The sequence below is a fragment of the Anolis carolinensis genome, chromosome 3 (assembly GCF_035594765.1).
Source record: "Anolis carolinensis isolate JA03-04 chromosome 3, rAnoCar3.1.pri, whole genome shotgun sequence".
In the NCBI taxonomy this organism is placed as follows: Eukaryota; Metazoa; Chordata; class Lepidosauria; order Squamata; family Dactyloidae; genus Anolis; species Anolis carolinensis.
The window spans coordinates 182,112,352-182,139,834 of record NC_085843.1 but is presented as its reverse complement, the minus strand read 5'-3'; the positions used below and the strand labels follow the sequence as shown (position 1 = coordinate 182,139,834).

General features: G+C 38.3%; 1 protein-coding gene across 23 annotated transcripts in view; it reads right to left on the bottom strand.

Annotated features, from left to right (window-relative positions):
* Positions 1–2,921: 2,921 nt before the first annotated feature.
* kcnma1 (potassium calcium-activated channel subfamily M alpha 1) overlaps positions 2,922–27,483 on the bottom strand; it is a 657,167-nt gene continuing 632,605 nt past the window's right edge. For 11 of the 23 annotated variants that reach the window (XM_062977423.1, XM_062977426.1, XM_062977422.1 and 8 more), the window contains 4 exons: positions 24,491–24,609; positions 22,205–22,429; positions 19,647–19,675; positions 2,922–9,046 (listed from right to left, as the gene is read on the bottom strand). In XM_062977423.1, coding sequence (XP_062833493.1) covers positions 8,892–9,046; positions 19,647–19,675; positions 22,205–22,429; positions 24,491–24,609 — 528 coding nt within the window. In that variant the 3' untranslated portion in view covers positions 2,922–8,891. Of the gene's footprint in view, positions 9,047–19,531; positions 22,430–24,490; positions 24,610–27,483 lie in introns of those variants that run through there. The other 12 variants (XM_062977424.1, XM_062977427.1, XM_008114305.3 and 9 more) reach the window with 4 other exon arrangements.

The window sequence follows — 27,483 nt, the reverse complement described above, 5'->3', positions numbered from 1 at the left end:
GAGAAGTGCATTCGGTTCAGTTCCATGACCCAAGCAAAGTGTGGTCTCGTATTTATGAGAGCTAACTAACCCAGAGTCTTCTGATTACTTGTCAACCAGTTGGGGCGTTCATAAATTGCTTCAAGCCTGCCTGCTCTGTCCACATGAAGAGACATTAATTTTCTCCCCCAGCACCCTTTAAATGGTAAACCCAACTCTGAATGGAAAGATACATGCTAGGGCTGAGCCACAAGGCATGGAACTTTCTTGGATATCTAAACCAGGATGGACATTAGAGAAACTGGTATCTGCATCTCTGTGAATTGTTTTATATAAGGGACATCATTTTACTGTGCCATCCTATATAACGGAACTTGAGTATGCATGTTTTTTGGCAGGTCTGCACACTATATGTTAAGTACAAGCTTTATACTAAAAAAGGTAGTACGATAAGATGAAACCGTATGGGTAGAGAATATGCAGTCATTAATGCGTTAAATTTGCTTAATTAGAATACATACAATAATTGTGATACTTTGTGTAATACACAAATGAGATGCCCAGATTGAGGAGCTGCAACGTGGGAGTCTCAATGTTCAGAAATAATTACTTTTTCAGGCTCTGTTTCCAAGCTCCTCACAAGGTGTGAGGTACAACTTGTTTAGCTTGAAATACAGAGGAAACATAGGGTTTTTTTTAAAGCATCCACATAAGTCCCTGGACAGTTTAAATGCCCTCATCCCAGTTCCTCCTCATTTTCCTGAATTTGGAATTACAGCACTTTGTAGAGAAGATAAATACCTGCTTTTCATTGATAGGCAGACAAATGGGCAGATTGACACCTTTTGTTTCTCAATTTCCCTATTTATAGCAAAATACACAGGAGAGACAAATAAGTTAGGAGGAGGTCTGGAATCTTTGCATCAGATGTAGGAACCCTACAGTTCTTCATGGAAGGTCATCTTAGCCCTCTTGTGCTAATCCGTTTAGGACAGAAAGAAACTCTACTGTGTTTCCCCGATAATAAGACAGTGTCTTATATTAATTTTTGCTCCCAAAGTTGCTCAAGGTCTTATTTTCAGGGGATGTCTTCTTTTTCTATGAAGAAGAATTCACATTTATTGTTGAACAAAAGAAATATGAACATTTGTCATAAATTGTACAGTAGTTGTTATCACAAACCAGTATAACAAAACAGACAAACTGTGAATCCTATCAAGAATTTCTTGTTACTACCATTATTTCCATCTATGGTATGTACATTTACTGATCCTGTATGCTCTGGTGTTCTCTTCAGCGGGTATGCTTACAATCAAAAACTTTTCTAGGTCTTACTTTCGGGGAAGGCCTTATATTTAGCAATTCAGCAAAACCTCTACTAGGTCAAATTTTCAGGGGATGTCTTATTTTCGGGGAAACAGGGTAGTAGGTGGCATGAGGAATACAACATTCTTCATCTATGTTATCAAGTTGTAATGAATAAGTGCAATAATGTGTGTGACAAATGTTGAATTTTCAAGGTTCAAATAAAAATATTTTTGTGATGGGGATAACTATAGATGCCATAACCATTTATTTATACTATGTATAGGAAACATGTTGTCCTTCAGTTTATGCTGGACGGCTGCTCTTAGCATTCCTCACCATTGCCTGTACTAGTTAGAGAGAATGGAGTTGCAGTAGACCAACATTTGGAGAGTCATATGATTCCAACGCTTGAGAGAAACCATGATGGAAGATGTGTTGTCAAAGGCTTTCATGGCCGGGATCACAGAGTTGTTGTATGTTTTCTGGGCTGTATGGCCATGTTCTAGAAGTATTCTCTCCCGACATTTTGCCCACATTTGTGGCAGGCATCCTCAGAGGTTGTGAGGTATGGAAAAACTGGACTCATGATGGAAGAGTCCAATGTAGTGTTTTTATAGTCAGAGCTATATTCTTGATGGACAGGGCTGAACATTACCATTACACAGAGTAAAAAGACTACCTTGGGCAACCAGCTTAGGATGTCATGAAACAGCAGCAAACTGCTGACTATTTAATTCACTATTATTGCAGTAGTAAATGAGCTGGGAGGCTCTTACAGGATTATCTTACAGGGGCCGGGCTGTGGTGCAGCTGACTAGTAACCAGCTGCTATAAATCACTACTGACCGAGAGGTCATGAGTTCGAAGCCCGGGTCGAGTTAAGCCTCCGACCATAAAAAAAAAATAGCCCCGGCTTGCTGTTGACCTATGCAGCCCCGAAAGACAGTTGCATCTGTCAAGTAGGGAAAATTTAGGTACGCTTTATGCGGGAGGCTAATTTAACTAATCTACAACACCATAAAACTGCCAGCAAAACACGAGGAAAAGAATGAGGAAGAACAGCCACCAATGGACGGTGAAGCAACAGCTCCCCCTGTGGCCGGAATCGTGAAGCTGGAAAGATGTTAAAATGCCTCTGTGTCTGTCTAAAACTGAATGTTGTTTGTCTGTTGGCATTGAATGTTTGCCATATATGTGTTCATTGTAATCCGCCCTGAGTCCCCTTCGGGGTGAGAAGGGCGGAATATAAATACTGTAAATAAATAAACATAAATATCTGCCTTGGATGTTAAAATAACTACTTTGGACTTGGCCCCTCTGCCCTTTCACTTGGAGATGGCGAGACATTGCTGTTGAGCCTGAAACCACAAAGTGTCTCAGGCTGGCCTTGCCACAGCCATGTGAATTAAGCTGGAAGTATATGTAGCTCCTGCTATGATTCTATCTTATTGTACATGACACTTTTGCACACATACCCCAGAGAGAGAAATTGTGCTAGAAACCACAAATGCAATATTGATTTACACATAACCATGTGTATGACCTCACACAGCTGAGGTTGTGGTATTGGTATCTTACCCAAGACTACATGTTAGAAAAAGAGAGCAGGGAAAAAGCCACACAGATATAGCGCCTTTGTTTTTAGAACACAAATACATAAATTTTTAATCTGAGAAAAATACAAAATGAAACCATGTACAAGTTATGTACAAACCCTTTTTACAAGACAATAGATTTATCACTGGATATTACATATGACAAAGTCAGGTAGATCATTTCTGAGCACCAGCATTTGCGCTCTCTCTCTCATTCTCTCCTTCCAAACCTTAGTCACACAAAAGAAACCATAAGAAAAAAAGAAAAGAAAGGATGAAACCACACTCCTTTTTCTTGATGAACTTTTGAGTTAATGCCCCAGGCGTTTTCTATTGTCCCTTTGGGAGAAACAGCTGGATAAGACAGATGCCTCTGTAAGTTATAGTGTCATATTAGTTTCTGTGCTGGGAGTGTGGAGAGAGTAGGTAGGCCACCTTTAATGGTTCGTAAGATTTCTAAACTTAATTGCAGGGTTTTCATGGCAGGCACTTTAAAATTCGCAGACTTGTATGCCCAGGGCACTATCCAAAAATAATATAGATATATAGATATAGATATTAAAAATTGCATTTAAAATATATCTCAGATCTTCTGAAGACCACCTCTCAAACACTGAGGGCTTCTCTTGAATGCTTTCCCTCCTTACAAATTCTCTTTAAATTGTATTAAAATAAAAATCTAATGTTTCTCCTTACATTTTAGTTATATGAATATCTGCATTTTTTTCTTCTTTTCTTGTTAGAAAGCCTCTAGATCAGAAAGTAAGGGATAGAGGATAGATGAAAGATGCAACAACAGCCATCACAAAACAATATGAAATTTTGCTTTCTCACAAATCCAGTGTGTTTGGGTGATCAGTGCATAGAGAATGCATTGCTGCCAGGGTTGAATGTGCCACTTCAGCATGGGCCCCTCATTCAGTTGAAAGAGGCATCCTGCCAAAGTTAGCACAACTAAACTGGCTTAAGAATACTTCACTGCCTTCATGGTGGAGCAACATTTGCATGCAAGGTTGCCAGAGCAGATGTCCAAGAAGCAAGGAAACACTTTGAACGTGAAAGAGGAAACATTCATGGAATCTGTGGATATTGGGAAAGCAAAGAAAATCAGTCGTTCTGATTCAGCAAAGGTGACATGGGCATGGATGTCAGTCCCACATGCAGACCATTTGGATGTACATCTATGTTATGTTCTATGGAGCTGTGATGTTTGATAATACAGGAGAACCGGCGAGCCTGGCAGCTGCATGCCACAAAATGGAGCCCTTAAATAGATGCTACTGTGTGGTGTTTTGTTGTGTCTGAAGACCATGTTCAGTATTCAGAAGGGTAACATGGCTGGTCTTGCCCTGGCAGACCATGTCAGGAATGCTGAGTTGTGAATGCATGGATCATTAACCCACTTGTAAGTTATTGCTCTTGTCATGTGACAAATTATGCAGCTTATTATTGCAAAAAGTATTTAACCGTGCGTTTCTGCAAATAAAGCCCTCAAGTTAATCCATTTGGTTTTCCTCTCCAGGGCATCCATACATGAGTCATAGTGAGAAGCTAATACCATTCTCAGAATTTTCTTGAATATATAGTGAAAGCTTTCTGTAATTGTCTTCTCTGTCACCACTAAAGTATGTGCTCGAGGGAATAATGTTCACCTCTCCATGATGCTTTTGCTTTGTTCTGTCTCCTTAACATGAAAAAGAAAAAGAAATGCTCAAGGATTAAGCTTGCATGTGGCAAAGTAGGCAAGAAGATATTAGAAAGTAATCTAAGCTCCTTCATCCTTAGTTGCGATTTTCCCCATTAGGCCTGTAAGGCAAATTGTAAGAACTACTTTGTTCTTTACAACTGTAGCAATATCCTCTAGTTATAATATGGCTAACTATTTGACATACAATGCAGCATCTTGTAATGGGTTCTTCACTAGCAGAGGAAGGAAGGATGGGGAGCAGAGATACTAACTTCTAAAGCCCTGGAAATTTATGATTTTGTAATGAGTGTTAGTGACTTGGATGGCTCTACAAGCGACTCTAAATTACTACTTGGAAATAAGGCGAGCAGAGGCTACCAGTCATGATGGCCAAATATTTCTTCCAGTGCTGGAGGCACCATGCCCCTCAATATCAGTTGGTGAAGTGGGAAAGTGCTATACGTATTAGCATTGTGTTTGTGGGTTTTCCATAGGCATCTCTTGGTCATTTTAGATACTGTTCAGGGCTAAATACGTCTTTATCCTGATCAAGTTTAGCTCTTCTTGTGTTCTAATCATCTTAAAGGGTCTTCCTTTCTGGTTTTGCTGGGAAATGCAACATCTCGTAATACAGTGGTTCTCAACTTGTGGGTCCCCAGGCCATTGGTGGTTGTTCGATGGTGTTTTATACTGTATTAGGTTGTGTGTTGTTTAATTTTGTCCTATTATGATGTTGTTTTATCAATTATATTAAGCTATATTGTAACCGTGTCGCCTGGGCCTGTCCCTATGTGAGCCGCCCCGAGTCCCTTCGGGGAGATGAAGGCGGGATAGAAAAATAAAGTTGTTGTTGTTATTGTTGTTGTTATTATGGCCTACAACTCCCAAAAATCCCAGCCATTTTACCAGCTGTTAGGATTTCTGGAAGTTGAAGGCCAAAACATCTGGGGACCCACAGGTTGTAATAGCTTCTTCACTAGTAGAGGAAGAGCTTGAGTATTGGAAAAGGTGGAGAGTAAGACCAGAAAAGTCTGGGACCATAGGATTGGGGTAATAGTATCATTATGAAATATGTTATAGAGAAAATATATACACATCTTTCTTCCTTGTGATAGCTGCATCTGAGGTCATTCAATGAAATTTCATGGAAATCGATTCAATATGGACAAAACAGTCATGATCAACATAATTAATCCATGCTTGGTTGGCAGAAGCTGGGGCTAACACCGGGAGCTCACTCCGTCCTGTGGATTCGAACTGCCGACCTTCCAGCCAGCAAGTTCAGCAGCTCAGTGGTTTAACCTGCTGTGCCACCACAGCCCTTTAAGTGAATGGATAGGTATGTCCTATTGATGTAATTGATCTAGTCTTGTCTATTTTTGTGAACACGTTATTTTTTCAAAAATGTACAAGTACCTTATCTATTGCTAGTTATAAGCAAGGGCAAGAGAGCAGTCAGGGTATGGAAAACTTTCTTTTAGTCCATGCCTATCTATTTCAGTCCAACTAGTTGCACATTTTCAACAGCCACTGTCCATACCTTCATAACATAAAAAGGCTAGCATACTGTTTTCAATAATAATAAAACAAGTAAGATTATATTTTTTAGAAATGGTTAATCTGCATGAGGAATATCAGCTTTTGCATTTTCTCAGCTCACAGAATTTTGACATCTGTCCTAATTGTCTTTATTCCCTCGAAGCCATGAGTAACTACAAGAAGAGTAAGAAAGCTTCCACTATAATCCCAATCCATAGTTGCACAAATGTGCTTATATACCTGAACCAATTCATTGCTGACCTGGGAGGATCATGGTCTGTTATTTTAGTAAAGTGTTCCAACTTCACTGTTACCAATGGTTCTGCTGTGGCCTTTCTAAGAAAAGGATCAATTTTAAGAGAAGTGGGCTATAACCTGATTATATGAATTTTCTGTGTTCTCCATTCTAATGTGCTAGGATTGAAATTTAATGAATTCTCTTGGCACTGAGGCATATTGTATTTTTGTCTTGTGCAGTTCATGAATGAAAAAGGAGTATAGACTCGGGTGCAATCCCATGTGCTTTGGTACCACCTCTGTTGGGTCGCCATTGGGCCTTCCCATTCATGCTAGAGGGATTGTGCCCTTTGGAAAAAATAATTTTAAATAACTTAATGCAAAATCCAGAATACAAATTGCACCCTGCCCATAGATTTACAATAATAGCATCTCCAAAGACGAGAGCCCCCTTAGATTCGGGGCATTGTGATATGTGTAAATAAAACTGTTGTTCATTTGCTAATTTTTAGTGGTGAAATAAGTACTTTTGAGAAACAATCCAATTTTCATACATTATATTCACAGTTGTTACTTTTTTCCTCTTTGAATAACTAATTCTACAAAACATAATGACAAAGTAGTCACAGTCCAAGAAGTCACTCTGGAATTAAGCCTATTAGGTGTAAGTATGAATATATTTGTACTGCAGCCAGTAGACAAACATTAAAGCTGAGATAGTTTTAGCGTAAAATATTGGGTTATATAGTGGACACCTTTATCTGCTCAGGACTTGTTTGATTCACTGATATTACTCTAATGATAACGATATCACAGAATGTTGAATCTCAGCAGTTTTTACAACTTTGCACAATTACAAAGCCTAAAATTAGCTTGTGTACTGGGAGCCAATGTCATCTTTTCTCTCAGCCTTATTGCCTTCTTCCCTTCCGGAGGTCATCTGCCCCAGTTCAATCTAGATCAGCAGTTGATAATTTAAACTGGAGAGAAGTGCTAAATTATTTAGAGCCTCAAATGCTGGGGTTACTATATACTGCAGCACAGATATGAAACATCACAATTTTGTCTGATGACTAGAAAAGCTTACTGGCCATTTTGTGGAGAAGAAGAAAGAAGAAGAGGAGGAGGAGGAAAGAAAGAAATCTCAGAGTGAGCTGTAGGACTTTTCTAAAGGCCTTGTTATATTAAATACATTCATTATTTTCTGTTACTACATTTACACTTGTTTTGGTGTAAACCTTATGGGGCAAAGTCCCAAAAGTTCGGAAATTTAATGTTGATTTCTAACACCTAAAAAGAGAAGGCAGAAATTAGGTGGCTGCAGGCATAGCATGAGCAAGATCTGAACCACAGTGTTTGAATCACAGTTAGAGCTCACCTAATATCTGGCAATATTACAATGGAGAGGCTGGATTTATCCTTTACCACCATGAAAGGCCATTGGCAAATTGTGATATGGAAAGAAATTACATTTGTCACTTTGTAGGGAGCAATACTGGAGTCGGACTCAAAGCCAGTGCTAGCCTTTCTTCAGCTAAACACAGATCATAGTGTAAAGGATCGTGACTACTTATCAACTTCTTTGTGTACAGGGTTGGATGAAAGTCCTTGGTGAGAAACATTAGATGTCCATGGTCGACTCCTGCACATTGAAATGTATTGGTAACATACAATATGAAGTATAGAAAGAAAGCAGCCTCACCTGTACAACGTTCTGGAAGTTACCATAACTAGCATATTGACTATGCATTGTGTTTTTGTTTTATGCTAATGTTTACTACCTTATTGCCACTGGCTGTTACCCATTTATGCTATATTGGATCTTATAATTACCTGTAAGGAAGTTGCTCTGTATGAACATCTGCAGTAGCTATGGTGTTAAACAGATGCATAATTTCAGAATAGAGTTAATTCTACAAAAATATGACGTTTCCACTTTTTTTCAAAATAAATATGCTTCAGTTTATTAAGAGCTGGTGTCAATGCTAAACAAAATACACGTCTTCCAGGAAAGAAACATTCTAGTAAACTCTTCTTTGCGTCGTCTTCTTTGATTTACTAAAATACAAGTGGAATTTTTTTTTAAAATACATTTGTCTCTCTCTTAATTACATTTTTGCTTTTTGAGTTGTGACCATCATTCTCCTGAAAGACATAGGAATATAGAATTTCTTTCTTTCTTTTTCTTTCTTTCTCGGAGTCTGGCCACATTTGCAGCTGTTTTGTTAAGGGAAAATACTTGACAATGAAATAAAGAAAAAATATATTTTCTTTCTAATAAATAAAAATAATTTAAAACGCTAGAGGCTATACATGACTGCTTTGATTATGTTCGTTTATAAATGAAAGAAGTTTCCAAAATACATGGAAGCAAATATTAAAGGCAGACAAACAAAAATCTGTCTACTTTGCTTTCTGGCAAACACTTGCCTTCTGTAACTTTTTCCACCAGTGGTTCAGGATGAAAGAGGAATAAATGTCACATCACCATTCATGAAGTCTCTCAGTTTTTTTCTTTTTAAAAAAATGTTCTGGCCTTCTGTGAGTCAACATTCATCTTCAACTTCTCTGATTGGTGGTATCAAGCTGCTTGTAGACTTATACTGATTGATCTGATTGGCCATGTGTGTGCTCATGGGCTTGATTTGAATGTTTCTGGGGTAGGCATTTTCTGGCTCATCTGTAAACCATTTCTTTTCTGCTGAAGAGCAAAATGAATAGAGAGACAGAACAAGGGAGGAGGAAAATGAAAAATGTAATTAGTGCCATGCCAACAGCAGTTCAGAAAAGTGCATTTAAGCTACAAAACTCCAAATCAATAGCAAGTGACTTTGAATAATGGCAAGCAGTGAGGAGCTGAAGACTTCATAAACTGGAAAACACTGGTTAGAAGAAAGAAAGAAAGAAAGAAAGAAAGGAAGGAAGAAAGGAAGAAAGGAAGAAAGGAAGAAAGGAAGAAAGGAAGAAAGGAAGAAAGGAAGAAAGGAAGAAAGGAAGAAAGGAAGAAAGGAAGAAAGGAAGAAAGGAAGAAAGGAAGAAAGGAAGGTCTGCAGGTTTGAAAGCAAAGAATTAAAAAGAAGCGGCCCAATATTGGCTTACTTATGGAAAGTGCCCAGGACCTTTAATACATTGTTTAGGAAATACTGTTCTCTCTTTGAATGAAATTAGTGAGGTGCTAAGTTTTTAGGATAGTTTAAATTAGATGTGAGATGGATTTGCCATGATACGTTTTCCTGGAAAATATCCATTGTGAATGTTGAGGTTAAATAATGTCTTAAGATTTTCCTACAGCTTGAACTGAATGTTTCCAGATTCCTCATTTCAGTGATTAAAACCACAGGTACTGTTTCATTATCTGGACGGAATCTAAAAGGGGGCCTAGACAGACAAGGATAGTCCATTTGGGGGGGGGGGGGGGTCTTAAAGGAGGAAAACAGTTTCCCCATTTTTGCTGGTTATGTTCCCTCCCCATTTCCCATTTCATAAACGGGGGTTGTTTATTGGGAGGGGGGAATAACAGGGAAATGGGAAAATGGTTTGACTCCTTCAGCCCCCCCCCCCTTAAAATGGACTACCCTTCTCTGTCTAGCGCCCCCTTTTGGCCTCCGCCTGGATAATGGAACAGTACCAAAATACATATTTTGAAATGAAATTCTTTTAAAATTGAAGCTCTACATATGAATTCTACATGAACTAGAATTAGTGCAGGATGGGCTGATCATAGATCTAACTATGGCACAAGGAGTGTGGCTGAGAAAAAATCCCTGTAAACTGTGAAAATCTGTGACTACTATTGTTAGATATCAGATGTGCCAGTTTTCATCAAAACGGGGTTTATTTTCCTGCAATAGCCCTGGCCAATATATCGACTTATAATAAGTAAATGGGTTCCTGGTTATGCATCAAAGTACTAGATACCCACAAATACAGTTATATGTTTTAGTAATGTTCAGTCAACAGGTATAAAGTAAAAACTCATATAGAATGAAATACAATATGTTCAGAATTCACAATCGTAATAAACATAATCTATACATCACAAATGACTATCTAGCTCAACAATGTATGTTCTATATATAATTGTTCAGTTATTCAATCAGTTAGTTGAGCTGAAGAGCAAGTAGGTCACAGTAGATCACAACCGGTTTCGACTAGGTCTTCTTCAAGTGAATTGATTGAATAACTGAACAATTATATATAGAACATACATTGTTGAGCTAGACAGTCATTTGTGATGTATAGATTATGTTTATTACAATTGTGAATTCTGAACATATTATATTTCATTCTATATGAGTTTTTACTTTATACCTGTTGACTGAACATTACTAAAACATATTACTGTATTTGTGGGTATCTAGTACTTTGGTGCAATACATCGACTTCTTAAACACTGTCCCACCTGCCTGAATTTTTCCACTAATAGATGGATTTCAGTTGGACTCCTTACGAGATTTTACACTGAATGAAATATTTAAATAGATGTATGTGATGGTATCCTATTCTATTTCATGATCATTCATTCATATATATATATATATATATATATATATATATATATATATATATACACACACTATATATATATATATATATATATATATATATATATATATACACACACACACACACACACACACACACACACACACACACACACACACACACGATACTTAAAGGAATTATTACTGAACTCTGCTGTGGCTGTATATTGATATTATTTAGAAAGTAGACCTGTCTTCGCTTGAGAGTCTGCCCCCCCCCCCCCTTTATTGCTATTAGGTGGCCAAATTCAGTTAGAAAAATAGCTAATAGGTCGAGGTCTTATTCCTCTTACAGCTTGTCAAATGCCATGTTACACAATTTATGAAAATATTTTACTTAACTTTTTTTATAAATTGGAGGCATCCTGCAAATCAAAGAATACCGTTTTTCTTTCACTTGAAATATTCCAAGTTTCCCTCCTCAAGGAAGCCTATGTGATTCTGAACCAGGTTTTTCAGTCTCTAATTAAGTTTGCTCTGATTTGAACAGATTGGCCGATAGGAATTCATAATGTTAAATCTTGCACAGCGAAGCTAACTGATTAAGTGCCTTAAATTATTCTTCCTGACAAAATGATAAAGTTACAATCTGTTCTAAGATGATCTACAGCTTGCCAGACTCCTACAGCTTCCTTCTATATTCATTTATCTTTTTTGTCAAGCTGGGTTTTACACATTTAGCCATAGATCTTTTAAAGTCATCAGAACATCTGAATTGTTAATGAGGCTCTAAGGGAAAGGCTGCTGATGGGCTGGTTTCAGAAAGGTTGTAGGGAACGAAGACTGGGAAATGTGTACACATCAAAATAATTTCAGCTCCATTTAAAAACCATTTAGTTCAAGTGTGACACATGAACCATTATGCATTTGAGGAAACCAATTTTGCGTGATCTACAGTTAAACTAACCTTTCAGAGAGGTGTTAAAATGTGATGGTTCTCATGTTTTAAAAGCCTCACAAGATCACACAAACAATTTTGAACTAACAGTTATTCAAATGCATTGTATTTAAATTATTTTTTCAGAGAGGTTAAGACTGTATACTTTTTATCTCTTGTCTCTTTCACCATTAGCATTTGTCAGGCATATTTGTGTTACAAACTTTGCTTTAGATGGGGGAGAACTTGGAGAAAGAGATTTGAAGTCTGGGAGTATCTGAAAAAGGAAATGATGTTGCATCTTGAGCCAGAGAGGAAATGGGCATGCCAAACAACAGCTCTTTGCACATATCTCTGTACTGAAATGCCTCATCCTCCAAACGTGCTCTTTGTAGAGAGAGACAACTAGGTTTTGGAGTTTCAGCCTTAGGAAATATGCATGAGACATCCCTTTGGTCTTGTTTCCTCCTGCTGGAAGAGAGTCTTCCATTGATATCTGTCTTAGGGGAGCAACAGAAGCTACTCCGAGGGAGACTAATTATGGTTCTCCTGTCTTTCATTTGAAGGAAAAGCCTTCCAGAGATCATTTGCTGAGATAGTCAATGCTCTGTTATATATGTACACTGGCAATATGTGTACTATTAGGTCTTTTCCAAAGGAGGTAGTCAATACCCCCACATGCGGTAATTCCATATGAACAGAACTTTGAGCACCACAGCACAAAGCCAGTGAACAGGGAGCTTTTGCTCACTCAAATATCCAGTGAATCACCAAGTTTCTCCTTCTACTTTAGTGATGTTCCTGGAGCTTCCTATGACTCATCAGAGAATTGGGGGTATGTACAGTAGAGTCTCACTTATCCAACATAAACGGGTCGGCAGAATGGTGGATAAGCGAATATGTTGGATAATGAGGGATTAAGGAAAAGCCTATTAAACATCAAATTAGGTTATGATTTTACAAATTAAGCACCAAAACATCGTGTTATACAACAAATTTGACAGAAAAAGTAGTTCAATATGCAGTAATGCTATGTAGTAATTACTGTATTTATGAATTTAGCACCAAAATATCACGATGTATTGAAAACATTGACTACAAAAATGCATTGGATAATCCAGAACATTGGATAAGCGAGTGTTGGATAAGTGAGACTCTACTGTAGTTTACTTCTGGTTTTGGAAATGCAGCCAGAAACTGCCTGTATAATCCCATTAATTGGGCGGCTTTCAAACCATGAAAGAAACTGTTGCATTGGGGGCTGAAGAAGTCCAAGGGACTTGTGCTACTCCACCAGTGCAATATGTGGTCCTGGTTTCTGTTGTGTTTGTTTTAAATGTCTCAGGTGCTTGAGTAAATGCTCTAATGTTCTTTTCCTCAACACTACTAACACTACATGTTACACAATGCCAATGTGACTACTCAAGGGCAGTGGCTGCTGAAGGGGAAAAGCCAGGAGTGCAGTGACAATAAAGGAAGGCAGACACTGAAGAAATAGGCTGCTCAGCCTACTCAGACATCTCATTTTGACTGTCTTCCCTCACTGCCACAGCACAAGCCTGGAGAAAGTGCACTTACTAACATGAGGTACCAACAGGATCCTAGTTGAAATATCCACGAGGTTGGCAGCATGCAACTACATAGCAGTGGTGATTTATTTTCATGTTGGCAGCCATGACTAGAAAGGGAGTTCTCATTACCCTGCTTGTTTTTGTACAGCCTACATGGACACAATATGGTAGAAATTATGTAAGAAAAGCTTTCTCCCTGCTGAAAAAGATTCCTATACAAAGCCCAGACTACACATTTTAGGGCTTGCACTGCATTTTCTATTCAACTGTATTATAATATTAGTACTGCATGGATTAATTTCCTCCAATTTAGTGTCCAGTAAACCCTTTTCCTAGTTGTTCTTGGTCTTCTTTTTCAGCATCCTGGTTCAGACTAATGAGAAAACAGATAAAGTAAGTTTCATTTTTAAGGGTGTGTTTATTTGTTTGTCCTGCAATATTAACCTTTTGTGTGTGCGTGTGGACATAAAATGTGCTCTACTTAATCTCAAATGCAATCTTCAACCCCAGGGTTTTCCCACCACTCATTGAAATAAACAACAAAATAACAAGAAATCTGAAATTGGGTGATTTGTATGTGGGTATGTGCAGAAACATATTTTCTGCAAAAAATGCTGTGCAAAATAAAAATCATTACACAAATTCTGCACAGAATATGTTCCAAACTACATCATGTTGTATGAACCCAGGATTCTCCTCAGCAGGGGTTTGGAACACTCTAAAAACACATTTTGACTGTTTTTCCCTTTGTTTTGGCCTTTTAATGGCCATCAGATGCCATTGCAGGGATCATACAATTGCACTATTTGTCTTCCCTCCCAATAATGTATGGATAAGTGAAGGTATTTGAAGTATACATTTCCAGGGTACATAGAATCCTTTGTACAAGGTGATTCATAAAAACTGTAATTTTTAAAAAAATCCATACTTAATACTTTAACATTTAAAATTTAGAATTAGAATGATTCTAGTGGTGATTTGGGAACAACCCTCCATGAATTATTCTTCTTTGTCCAAACTTCAAATAAAAGTTCAAAGTTTGACAAGGAACATTTTATATACAGCAAATAATCAGTTTCCAGGGGAATCGTATTATCACTGAACTCTTTGAGTATCCCTAATATGGTTTTCCCTGAAAATATATCTGATGGTATGAAATATGAGAGAATAAAATAAAATAATAATGCTTGTCTTCCACACAAAATGGAGAAAATTATAGCTTCTCCTGTTTATTGTTCCCATTTTATTGGTGACTGTCAGTTTTGCTTTCTCCCATGTTTAAGTTTTTTAATTAATATTTTAAGGGTCTTCTTTTATGCACAAAATCAGATATGTGATCTGTTGTCAAAGGAATGTGTGTGAGAGGGGTAAAGCCTAATAAAATTCAACTTGGTTAGGAAAAACTACTAAAGGTTGATGGCCCACAGGCAAGGGTCCAGTTTCTCTTACTCTGAACCCCATTTTGATATTAGAACTACATTTGCAGTGCTCAACTTTATGCTAGGAGACAGATTATGGCATGTCAAACAGAATGGATTTTTTCTTTGACATAATAGTTTAGTAGATCATGGAAACATGCTGTGGACATATCTTAATTACATCAAAGTATTGGACAAGATTTTAATTCCAGTTTAATTGACAAAATGAAAAAACAATGGTACTGTATAACACTATGATTAGATTAATCCATTGCTGATTGAGCAGCCATACTCAATTATTAGTTCAGTATTCTCCTGAGAAGTTAAATCTTGAGTGCAGTTTGAGAGGGCTTTGTCTTAGGTCTCATGCTTCTCAGAACCACCATAGAAAATAGGACTGAGGTTCAAGTGAATCTAGACAACCTAAAAGATTGGGTGAAATTAGTAAGACAAGATAAATAAGCGTGTCCATATATACATCTATTGAGGTGTGGGAAAAAGGGCATAGTATGAGTATCCTGGCTCAGAAAGAACTTGGATGCTTTAGAGAAGAGGTGGGCCCAAGTGCAGCCTGCAGGTGAGCATATGGTAGTGATGGACAAAGGGTACCCATTGTAGCTGCCCTTACATGCCACCCCAAGCCTGAAAAAAATCAACAAAATCTATTTTTTTCACTTTGGAAGGCCTCTTGGAGCAGACGTTTTTGTATGTATCCCTGAATCCAGATATCTGCAGAATCCAAAAAAATTCAGAATTACATATTTTCTTCCAATGTTCCACCATTTCTGGATCTGTTCCACATTATGATCAGTAATAAGGGAATAAAATATTCCACAGAACTGCCAAAATTGACCTACTTAGCCGGATCTACAGAATGTATCATGATTTGAATAATGCAATCACTGAAAAAGCTATTGAGGGCTTGGGCTACTTTAACAGGAGCATAGCATCCAGATCAGATGTATTCTATTCAGCAAAAGTTGAACTGTTACTGAAGTCCTGTTACATGGGCATTGCATGTGAAGTGGAGTCCGGAAACCACATTTTATGAGGAATGGTTAAAATAGCTGGGCAGAGAATATAAATGAAGACGGTTAGGGAGGGGAGGGGAATGATTGAGGTCTTTAAATTACTGAAATGCAGCCTTCCTGCTGAAGACGACAAAACTTGAACAAATGGGCAGAAACTGCAGGAAAATATTTTGAAAATTAGGAGAAACCTCCTTACAGTTCAAACTATTTGGTAGTGAGAGTAGCTACACAGAAGTCAATGATGGGTCCTCCTTCACTTGAGGTTTTGAACTAAGTCTGCATGACCAACTGCATGCTATATCTCAGGGTAGAACAAACTACATTTTGGCGGAAATAATGAAATGCTTTCCCCTCAAATGCCCCCATTCCCTCAATGATGTAAAGGGCATTTTTGTCCCTCTACTCCATTTTAGTTCCAGGAGATGCATTTTCCTCCAGCAGGATTTAATTTGGGTATCAACATCCGGATTACCTCCTATTGATAAAAGACTTTGATTGGGCCCAGTATAACTTTAATAATGAAAACATTGCAAAATTGCCGCCCATCCCCTAGGGCAATGGTTCTCAACCTGGGGTCTCCAGATGTTTTTGGCCTTCAACTCCCAGAAATCCTAACAGCTGGTAAACTGGCTGATTTCTGGGAGTTGTAGGCAAAAAACATCTGGGGACCCGTAGGTTGAGAACCACTGCCCTAGGGTCATTGGGGACATTTGACATCAAATATTTTCAACATTTTATCTGGGATGGTGACCCTATAAGATCTTTTAGGGACCTTCACTGTTAGCTGTAGATGGACCCTGAATTATAGATAATGAATTAAGCAGGAGACGGACTAGGGCCTCAATAAAATTCTGAAGATCCCTTCCTTTTATTTTTTAATATCTAGCACCCCTACAAGGCTTTGCCATTTATGCTCAATCACTTAGCATTTTGTGCATCACAATTTAAAAAATATATATATAGTTAGGTGAAACACCTAGCAGCTGTGCTTTAGTCATCATTTATGTTAATAAAAAGATGCTTCCTCCAGTGAAATATGTTGCTAAAATATGCAAACCTGCTGTGTCTTTATGCTGTGGATCATAAAGAGTTTCCCCTTTCATGGGAAATTAAGTTTGCCAGTTCTGTCACAATCATAAATATACCAACCCTGGAATAAACTGGGGGACCTAGTAGTGTCACTCTAAATCCTTTTGCACTGTTCAGGGTTGTACAGGAACCAACCAGGGGCTGGGTACTTTTCTGACAGTGGTTTTGTAACAGCAGAGCCTCTACTAGGTCCTCCAATTCAACTCTATGAGAACTTCTTGGGGAAATATACCATAGAATCTCCTGAAAACTTAATGAATTTCTAAAGATACAATATTTCCCCCTGGATGCAGGGAAGTGAAATTACAGGTATGAGTTCTGTAGTAATGGAGATCTTACTATACACGCTATATGATGCTGGTACAATTGGTGGGACTTTTGAGTGAGAACAGTACTTTCTAATTTACTCATGTGGGGAACAAGGAGATTTAGGGATATCTATCTATCTATCTATCTATCTATCCATCCATCCATCTCACTGATCAACACACATTTCTGTGTGCATATGTGTATACACATATATACATACGGTATAGTCAAAACTGTAGTTAACACTGACAGAAACACTGATGGGGTAGCCTCACTCCCCAAAAGAGCAAGTGTAACTGTGTGTTGGTGATTTCCCACTTTTGAACCTCTGTAATATTGCACATCTTGAAAATCCCAGGTGGACAATGCAGAGGAGGGAAATACTAATGAGTCCCTTTTTGCTGCACATGTTTAGCTCATCTGCTAGCCACAAACTCAATCAATGGTCTTAGGTAAACCCCTAGTTTTGTTACAGTAAAAATATACTACATTGTATTGGAAAGATTAAGGCAGAATTCATGGACCTCCTATATCTTCATTTATATTTGCAATATATATCTTTAGATGAGAGATTATGGCTCACCCAAGTCATTGGTCAAGTCAACAGAATATATCATGGTTTGAATGGATACCTCTTTGATCTTGGTCAGACAACATACATTTTGGTGCCTCAAGTGTTTGACCTCTTTCTGGGTATGTTTGACCTGCTGATTCCAGAAATGCACCAGTTTTACCCCATCAGATCTAATTTTTGAAATGCAGATCATATGCCATATAATAGTCATCATAGAAAATCAGGATAACCATATTTAAGAAACTAGAGCTGATGTGGTCTATCCAATGTAATTTTCGGAATCAGTGCTCCAAATAGCCAAAACACCAAGATAATGTTTTGTTGATGGTTGTTCTAAGATCTTTTCCTGCTATATAGGGATAATACTATTATTCATAGGGATGAAAAATAAAATTATGAAAACTGCAACATTGGAGATCAGGATTTGAATTCCCACTCAGTCATAAAAACCCACTGAGTGATTTTGGACAAGTCACAGTCTTTCAGCTTCAGAGGAAGACAAAGGGACACCATCTCCGAAAAAACCTTGTTATACCTTGTGATAAATTTGTTTTAGGTTCATACTAAGTCAAAAAGGTCTTAAAGGCACAAAGCAAGAACAAACCTTAATTATTATTATTTTTTTAAAAAAAAGTATTGCTGTGAAAATGCTATCAAATGCAATGTATCACAGAAGATTCTTAATATCCTTGGACAGTTGCAGGCTGTGATTCACAAGCTGGTTAAGCCGATGCATTTTGACTTACAAGTCCAAATTAATTGCAGTCATATGTGTAGGACGTAGTAGCATTTCAAATGGAAGATGGCAGAGATATGAGATTAGCATAACAATCCACCAACCAATATTCACAGTTTTTTGTTTTTTAAAAAAATACATGTTAAATAGTTTTATATGTTCAAACACTTTATAAACATTTGGCTCTTCACTTAAAGACCAAGATATTTAAATGAATTGACAAATAAACAGACATCCCCATGCACACCGTTTCTGCTAAATGAATCTACTAAGATATTGAAAGCAGTATTAATACGAGGGGTCAAGTTACAGAGCACAATCCAGCAAGCTGGTATCTCTGGATTTTCTGATGGCTTTCACTGGAAGAAATAGAAGGCCAAACTGAAAAACCATTTGCGAGACTGAGCACTCAGAGGCCAAAATTGGGCAACAATTTTATTGAGAATTTACCATTATGGCAGAATTGTTGAGCTTTTTCTTTCCCAATGCCAATGAACTATCTGATTGTCCCCCATTTTGAATATACAATATAGATTTTTCCTCAAGCAGTTTTTTAAAAACTCTGAAATGTATAGGACAACTGCTTTCATATGGTCATCCCTTCCTCAGTTGGAGGAAACAGGATGTAGCATTACAAAAAAGCAGGTCAGGTGGCAAAGCAGCAAGGGGTATTCCTTCTTGACCCTAGGTGAGTCTAAAGAAACTGGTAGCATAATATCAAGTCAATATCACTACTGGGAAGGGGAAAATGGATGGTGATGAACACATACTGGGTGAAGAATAGTGGGATAAAGTGAACAGGACAAGACGGCACTACAGGAAAACAATGTAGCTACGAAAAGACCTAGACATTGGATAGGAGGACACGTGCAGCTGGAAATGCAAGCAAATGGACAGGGTTTGAAAAAATAAGAAATAAGAAATCAGAGCTGGCCAACAGCAGCAGCAACAGCCAATTGACTTTGGTTTCAGAAATAAAAGGGGAAAAAAGAATAAAATTACAACAAATCCAAAATTAAACAAACAAACAAACTGAATCAAGGTTTGGTAATGTGGTTTTTAATGTGTCACAAGTTTTCACAAGGACAAAGTTATAGAAGGAAAAACCCCACAGCAGTTTTCTAGCTCATGCAGAACCATCAATTGTCATACCTTGGCCCATTCTATTCATCCTTGTCGCACTTTAGAAAGAGAAGTAAGCTATGTAAGTTTAACAAGGCTTTTAAACTGTCACGCGTCCTGTTGAGCACTTTAACTGGCACATCCTTGGTGTGTGTTAGAAAAAGTCTGATGGCAAACATCAGAACCTTCTTTTTCAAAAGTGTGTACATTTATCTTTGTGATTAAGTGCTAGAGAAAGAAGGGGGGACAGCAATATTGCTTTGGAGGAGTTGGGGCTGAGGGTGAGTCCAGTCCCGGGGGCAGAATACCAACAAAAACAATCACCCTTCGGTTTGGATAGCTGGGAATTTCCAGTCCCCACTTTCAGTCCAGAAAAGATGCTTTGCACATAGCACACATTGTCCCATAACAAGAGGTTGTCAGTAAAAGTGCTTGGCGTAATTGTCAATTCACACAGAAAGCTACTATGACCATCATGCTTTTGGAACAGGGAAGAGGGGACTATCTATTTAGCAACTCCCCCCATTCTCCCCCAATACTTTCTAAAACATAGAGCACATGCCAGGCAACCAGCTAGCATTTATATAAAGGGAAGGGATCAGGTAGAGGGAGGAGGGTGCAAAGGAGTAGTGCGGTTACAAGGAACTATTTTTCTGTAATGGATAAAAAAAGGGTTATGTGGGAATCCAAAGTGTGATCCTGGTAGTTTAGGAACTTACTCTCTTCTACAGATATTTCATCTATGCTCCATTCCTATGAGCTACATTAAAAATTGTGTGACATCAGCTTGGCTAGGCACTTACCAAACTACATTTAGAAGCACTGAAGAAAATAAACACACAAATGTGCTTTTAGAGCTAGATATGATTCCTTGATTCCTGCAAAGGATGACTCCCTGATTCTTGTAAAGGATTGCAAAGTATCAGTTGAGAAAACTTCCTGTGTCTTCAATATAGTGATTCTCAAATTGTTTTTTAAGACTGTAGTTTGACTTGGAAATTGAAGCCATTTGGTTATGATAAACCTTCCTATCCCATTGGAATAGGCAGGCCCTGAGAGGTGGCTTCCTCCTGCATAAATGGGCATTGATGATCTCAAGGGATCTGATGTGGTGGAGAAAAGGTGCTACAGCTCCCTGACTGAATCCTATATAACAGCACATAAGGATAAAAATCCAACCCTGGATACCAGAAGAGAGGGATGAATGAATGTTAAAAGATGTCTCTCTGGAGGTTGGTAGGAAAATATGCCTTTTTTAGGTACATGAATGAAACAAGCCTCAAGTTTTAATCCAGAAGCAGCATGCAGCTGGACATTTTGGGAAATCTTGACTAAGGATAAGGCAGTACGTTCAGGCAACTTTGTCTGAAAAGTTAGTCAAATGCACTAATGCCAGGCAGTCTGTTCTGTGGGTTCTTGAAATCCTCTCAAGTCTGCTAATACATTGCATGTTAGTTTAGCAAGTGCTATGCAAACAGCTGTACTACCATGTAATTTCACTGAAATATAGCTAGTTAAAACAGGAGCCCAGATTTTCTGCACATATGTATGCAAGTCTTTTCTGGAAGTATTAATAGTATAAAATTAAGCTATTAGAGTAGGAAGAAAAGGAAACAAGGAAAACTACTTGTTTCCCCCCTGCGTATTATGAATATGATCCTTCACTGTATGGGGAAGGATTTTCTACACATAAAGGTGATTAATTCATCTTTTAATAGCTATAAAGGTTTCAGAAAGGTAGCTTCTAATGAATTGTGTTCACTATTTATGGTGCATGTGGCTTTTCATTCCAAATATTAAAGTAGAGAAAACATAGTTATCAGTGTGGCAATATAGGCAGAATTTAATATGCAATTAGAACTTTAAAAAAAACTCTTTTCAATCATGAGAGTTGAAAAACTATCTGCCAGTCCACTTTATGCATATTTATGTTGATGGGAAGAAAACACTCACTCTAATAGGAAGGCTTTTAAAAAAATAGTTTTGTGCACAAGAACTGATATTGCTTCATATAAAAACAGGTGGAGTAAAACTATACAAAATGGTGCAAGGCACATGCTGTTTCCAGCCCAAGAAAATGATCCCCCTGCCCTCATTCCTAAGATAATTTTACCTGATTATTACAAAACTAAGCAGGGGGGAAGTAGAATTTAATGTGTGTGGATTTCTTCTTTCAAACTGTACCCTTTCACAACAACACCCTTACATTAAATAACTTTCTTTCTGAAACTGATAGTGCACTACACATATTCTAAAACTGATACGCAGAGAGGTTATGGTAGGGAATTATTCACGTCTGGTTTTAACTCTTTTCCACCTGCTCTGCATCATAAATAATCTTTGGTCCGTCTGCTTTGTTGCTGTTGTGCTTAAGGGTTTTATGGTATTGAAATAAAAATGACAATCACATGCACACTGTTATACATATGCAAAATGTGTGTATAAAATGGGAACTCCATGGGGGGAGGCTGGGTAGAACAGGGAAAGCTACTATTGGACACACCAATTGGGAGGGTATGGGTGGTGGATACAGCTTCACACACGGTGGGAGTGGGAACACGTATCAAAGTCTATCTTCCTGCACATACTTCTGCTTTTCCCGGGAGTCCCTGGTCTTAGTGCGGTTCTGACGGTTTGCAGTTGCTGGGAGAGAATGAACCGATGAGCTTTTCTTGCTAGATGTGTAGGAAGAATGGGAAGAATGGGAGAGACTGGCCCGGGACTGGCCAGCATTGTGGTCGTACTGCATCAAACAGAAGATCCAGTCTGTCGGCACAAGTTCAAACTCGTAAGGTGGATTGGCTATAACAAAACTGGAAGAGAAAAAGAACACTGGTCTTACTTTCCTTTCATTGGGGTTTCATCTTCCAAATTATACACTAACAATGTCGTTAGAAGGTAATGTATGAATAACACTAAAGAGAGCAGGTACGTTACAGTCAGAGGTATATGGCTGGTGAAAGTAATTCTGAAAGAGCTGTTTTTCCAGGAGTTTCTCATAATACCACTGCAAAGGTTCATTGCAACAATTATCAGGTTACTGCAATGAAATCCACTACAAGTCACTACCTAAAGCAAGCCTCTTCATCCTGCAGCCCTCCAGGTATTTTGGATTTCAGCTACCAGAATTCTGACCATTGGACAAGCTGGCTAGGGCTTCTGGGAGTTGGAGGCCAAATGACCCAAGGCTTTGCAAAATCTACTATTTCTTGTTTTTTAAAAGCCATATTGCCAAGACAGCCATAGCAAACAGGGGTTTTCTACATCAATGAATTGATAGGTTTGTCTTGAAATGAGAAATGGTAGGTCTCCATGTTGGTTTACTGGCTGTTGCTCTGCCATTAGTAGGAGAGCTTGTTCTACAGTTGGAGGACCTTTTGATCACAGACCTCTATTTCTATTCTTCTGTTTTTCCACCTTATACTCTTGTCTATCAGTCCTCCTGTCTTCTTAATTTCCTTTTCTACCTAACCCCTTTTCCCCCCATCCTGATAGTTTTCAACCTCTTGCTTTACTTCATTTGCTAACCAGAGAGCTACAAGGGTTTTTGGAGACAAGCTTTAATTCTTGTTCTGGGGAAAGAAAAATGTTAAGAAGCAAAGTAGAAATGGTTATGGTAGTGGTTTCGTCATTTACTTAAACTATTTCTTTTTCAGCTTTCTACCCAACCTAACATACCAGAGTTGCAGATTAATTTAACAATACAAAGCAAACATTCAAACACTAATAAGATAAAATTATGTTAGGTTTTACAATGGTAACAAGAGCCACCTTCCCTTAAAAAAAGAAATAACCAAATAAATCAGGTTTTATCTGCTTCCAGAAGAGGAGATAGTTAGGGGGCAAGTGAACATCTGTAAGGAGGCAATTCCAGTGGTTGGGCACTAGCAAAGGAAAGGAACACTGCTGGTCTCACTTTGGACAATGGAAGCACCTCTCGGACCTTGAGGAAGATTTCACCATAAACGGCAATTCATATAAAAGAAGGCAATATTCTATGTAACCTCATCACCTTTGTAACTTTTGGGGAAATGATTGCTGTGGGTTTTTTGGGGGGCATGGGAGTTATACTTTCTAAATCTTTTAGAATTGATGAAAACAATTCCTTGTCATTCAAACAAACAAATCTTTATTATGGTCACAGACCAGCATAAGGAGGGAGGGTTATTCGGCACCTCTGAGCATTGTTATCTCATGATAATTTAGTAGCAAACATTTCTTATTTATTATTAGATCAAAAAGCCATTAGAACCACAAATCTTTTGGTACTTTCAAGTTATACAGAATGTTTGACATTGGAGTAGAGGGTAGGATGGAGAAAGGGGGTGGGAAGGGAATGGTGCTACACATCGTTGTTGTTTTTTTATTTCTCACTCATCAACCATTTGATGAGTGAGGGATTTCATTCAGGGCTTCAGTACATATCAACGTATTTCTCTTTGTGGGCTTACTAAGGAGTGGGTCCAATTAACAAAATGGAGCCTAATTTAAATGTACAGCATTGGGTTGCAGCTATACAAGGTCTTCTAGCACAACCAGCTTACATAAAGTCCAGGAAAAGTCAAGTACTGGTGATCCTTACCCTCATGCCTTTGCTCACAACAATAATCTTTTTCTTCAATATCCAACATGGAAGTCTCAGAAATGTGAAATCTTATTATATGCATGGTGAGGAGTTCGTTGTCCTCATAAAAATGTTGATTTTGGGGATCGTGTTTACTATTTATCTTTGTGTATTAGCAAGAGAATATCTGGACCCAAAAGGGGAAAGGATACTTCCTGAAAATAGACACTTCATATGAAAAACTCTGCTGGCAAGATTAGAACATTTAAAATAATAAAAACTGGTCAAGACACCACAATTTTGCATTTACCGCTTGGTGCATTGGCTAGGCGTGTTTGGATTGAAATCTCTCAATCGGTATATTCCAAAGCAAAGCATATTGTATGTTTTCAAAGCTTTACAAAACAGATCTCCGTAGCAACCACCATCCTAGGAGAGAAAATAAAATAAAATAAAATTTAGAGGTGTTTTGTTCCACCTCAATTACCACAATGACATTGAAGGCGAGGGAGATATTTTAAGTCAGTAATTCTATGCCAAGGGAACAAGGTGTGAGGCAATCTGTTGTTTACTTGTCACAAGTGAGAAACAATTAGTCAAGGAGCTGTCTAATTTAAATGTTTAATCTTGAAACTAGCTAATAAATGTGTGCAAGGGAATGTGTACAATCCCAGTGATTGTATTGCAGAAAAACAACCTGGACTGGGAACAGTGACTGACTCATATTTTAATTGAACATGCAAGCTTTGGGGCCAGAGAACTGCTGTTCCTTAAATTAAGAGCAATGGAGTCTGAACTACTGGATGATTAAGAAGGTGTGACTTTTCCTTTCTTTCTCCAGTCTTGAAAATTACTGTGTCATATGCCTCAGTTTATTTAACTATGTTGTCAATTTTCACCAAGATAGTTTGGATTTCACTTGGGAGCATAACACTTCAGTGAGTAAGAATCTCCCCACTTTTCCCCTTAAAAAAAGAGAAATTAGAGAAGAGAAAGAAAAAACATGTTTTTTTCTCCAAGTGAAGGGGCCACCCATCAAGATCCTCCTTTGTCTCCCAGGCAAGCATTTGTTTTGATAAGGGGATTCAATTGGCATTCAGTATGGCAAATACAGAAATGGGTACACAAGTACATGATGAATCAAACTTTCAGCTTTACCATCATCAGTAAAAGTAATAGCCAACTTGGGATTGGATTATTGCTTCACAGTTTGCCTTCTATACTTTGGCAGTCTTCTGAGGTGATTGAAATTATCAACAACAGTGGATTTCCATGCTAGAAGAACTACAGGCTAAGCCACACGTGTATAAAATGGGAGCCGTAAATATATGACAGGGTAATAGGGTTGAACATATGCCTCCCACCTCCCATAGAAGGATTTAGGTAGTATAGTGGACCTACCATATCTATGGATTCATGATTTGTGGAGGCATAAGACATGTGTACAAAAGACACATTGCTACACTTGTACTGTACTTTACAAAACATATTAGTGAGGCTGGAGAGGCTCACAGAGAGATGCAAATATGATCTCGTTCATAATTCCCCATTAAATGTGGCCTATGATAGCAGTGGAGGTGGTGGCAAGCCCTAGTGGCACATTCTTCAGGCGCTCCTAACTCTACAAAGCCCACCAGTCACCCATTTCCACCCTCAAGCAACCTGCACAGGGATATGGAGATTGGCAGCAGTGATGGTGTTCCTGGTCATTCATTTGCAAATTACTCTGCAAGAATGCCACTGCCAATCTCAGGAGGATGAGCAGCCTCCAGGGACATGGAAACTGGCAGCAGTGGCAATGCCAATCACAGGGTAGTAAGCAGCTTCTTCAGAAACATGGTGTTTGGTGGCAATGCTCCTACATTTTCATTCACAAATGGCTGAGCAGGAGTGCCACTAGTGTTTCCAACTGTCATGTCCAGGTGGAATCTGCTCAAAGGCAGGAGCAGGCAGCTGGCTGGCTCCTTGGAGGCAGGAAACCTGCAGAATGCATGCCTGGCAGCCAGGGTTTGCCACTGTCTGTGCTGTCCCTACATTATTTTTAAGATTATGTGCTTTTGTATCTGCAATGGGTCCTGAAACCAGTCCCCTATGGATATCAAAGGCCTACTGCATACATGTATGGTTATGAACATTCCTCCACAAAACAGTGTATTCACATACGGATGAGAGTTTATTTGTTTGTTTGTGTTCTAATTGATTTTTAGGACTGGTTCCCTTCTCGCCCATGTGTATATGAATGGATTTTCCCCTTGCATTCATACTAGACAGATGAATGTGGTAAGTAGCATTATAGAAAACAATGTGTTTCAGTTAATGCAGTGGTTCTCAACCTGTGGATACCCAGGTGTTTTGGCCTACAACTCCTTGAAATCCCAGCCAGTTTTCCAGCTGTAAAGGTTTCTGGGAGTTGAAGACCAAAACATCTGGGGACCCACAGAGTTAATGCAAGGCAGAGAAAGCATAAGTCTAAAATTTAAGACTCAATTAGGTAGTTGAGGTGGTATAAGTATTTTGTATTGTATCTTTTCACAAGACTGACTGTTCCCCAGAAACACACAGAGAGGGGGAAATGACAATGAAGTCATGTAAATCACCACAATCGATTGCATCTGCTTTACTAGACCCAACTCTGGAAACTGTCTACATATGTGTTGTTAAAGGCTTTCATGGCTAGAATCACTGTGTTGCTGTGAGTTTTCCGGGCTATATGGTCATGTTCCAGAACATGACCATACAGCCAGGAAAACACACAGCAACCCATTATATTAATTCGTTTCTGTATTCCTCTGTTTTGTTTACAAACTCTTACTTTGATTCTCCATATGAAAGCCTTGCTATCAGCTTACTATTAATCAGAAAGAATAAATAAGACACACTCAAACAGTTAGAAAGAATTATCAACTAATTGCTTATCCATTCAATAGCAGCAGAGTCTCTGCTGCAATAATCAAGCAGCAGAATAGAAAGAGACTAGAACTCAACAGAAACAGATTGGAAGGAGTCAACAGCTATGACCACAAAGCCATTTTTTACGAAGTGGAAAAAGAAGATAAAAATGGAGCTGGGAAGCATCACCAACATTAACTAAGTTTTATATTGCTTCTCAATCAGAATCCTGGTCAGCATATATTCTTTATAAAGAGCCACATTTTGAACAGTACAAGATCTGAATGAACAGTGACTATTGTTTGATCCAGTAACACTTGCTTGATCCAAGAAAAATTTGAATAAAGCCATTTGTAACTTTTGGTAAATTTGTAATAATTTAGTAAATTATTTAAAACCACAACTCACATTTAT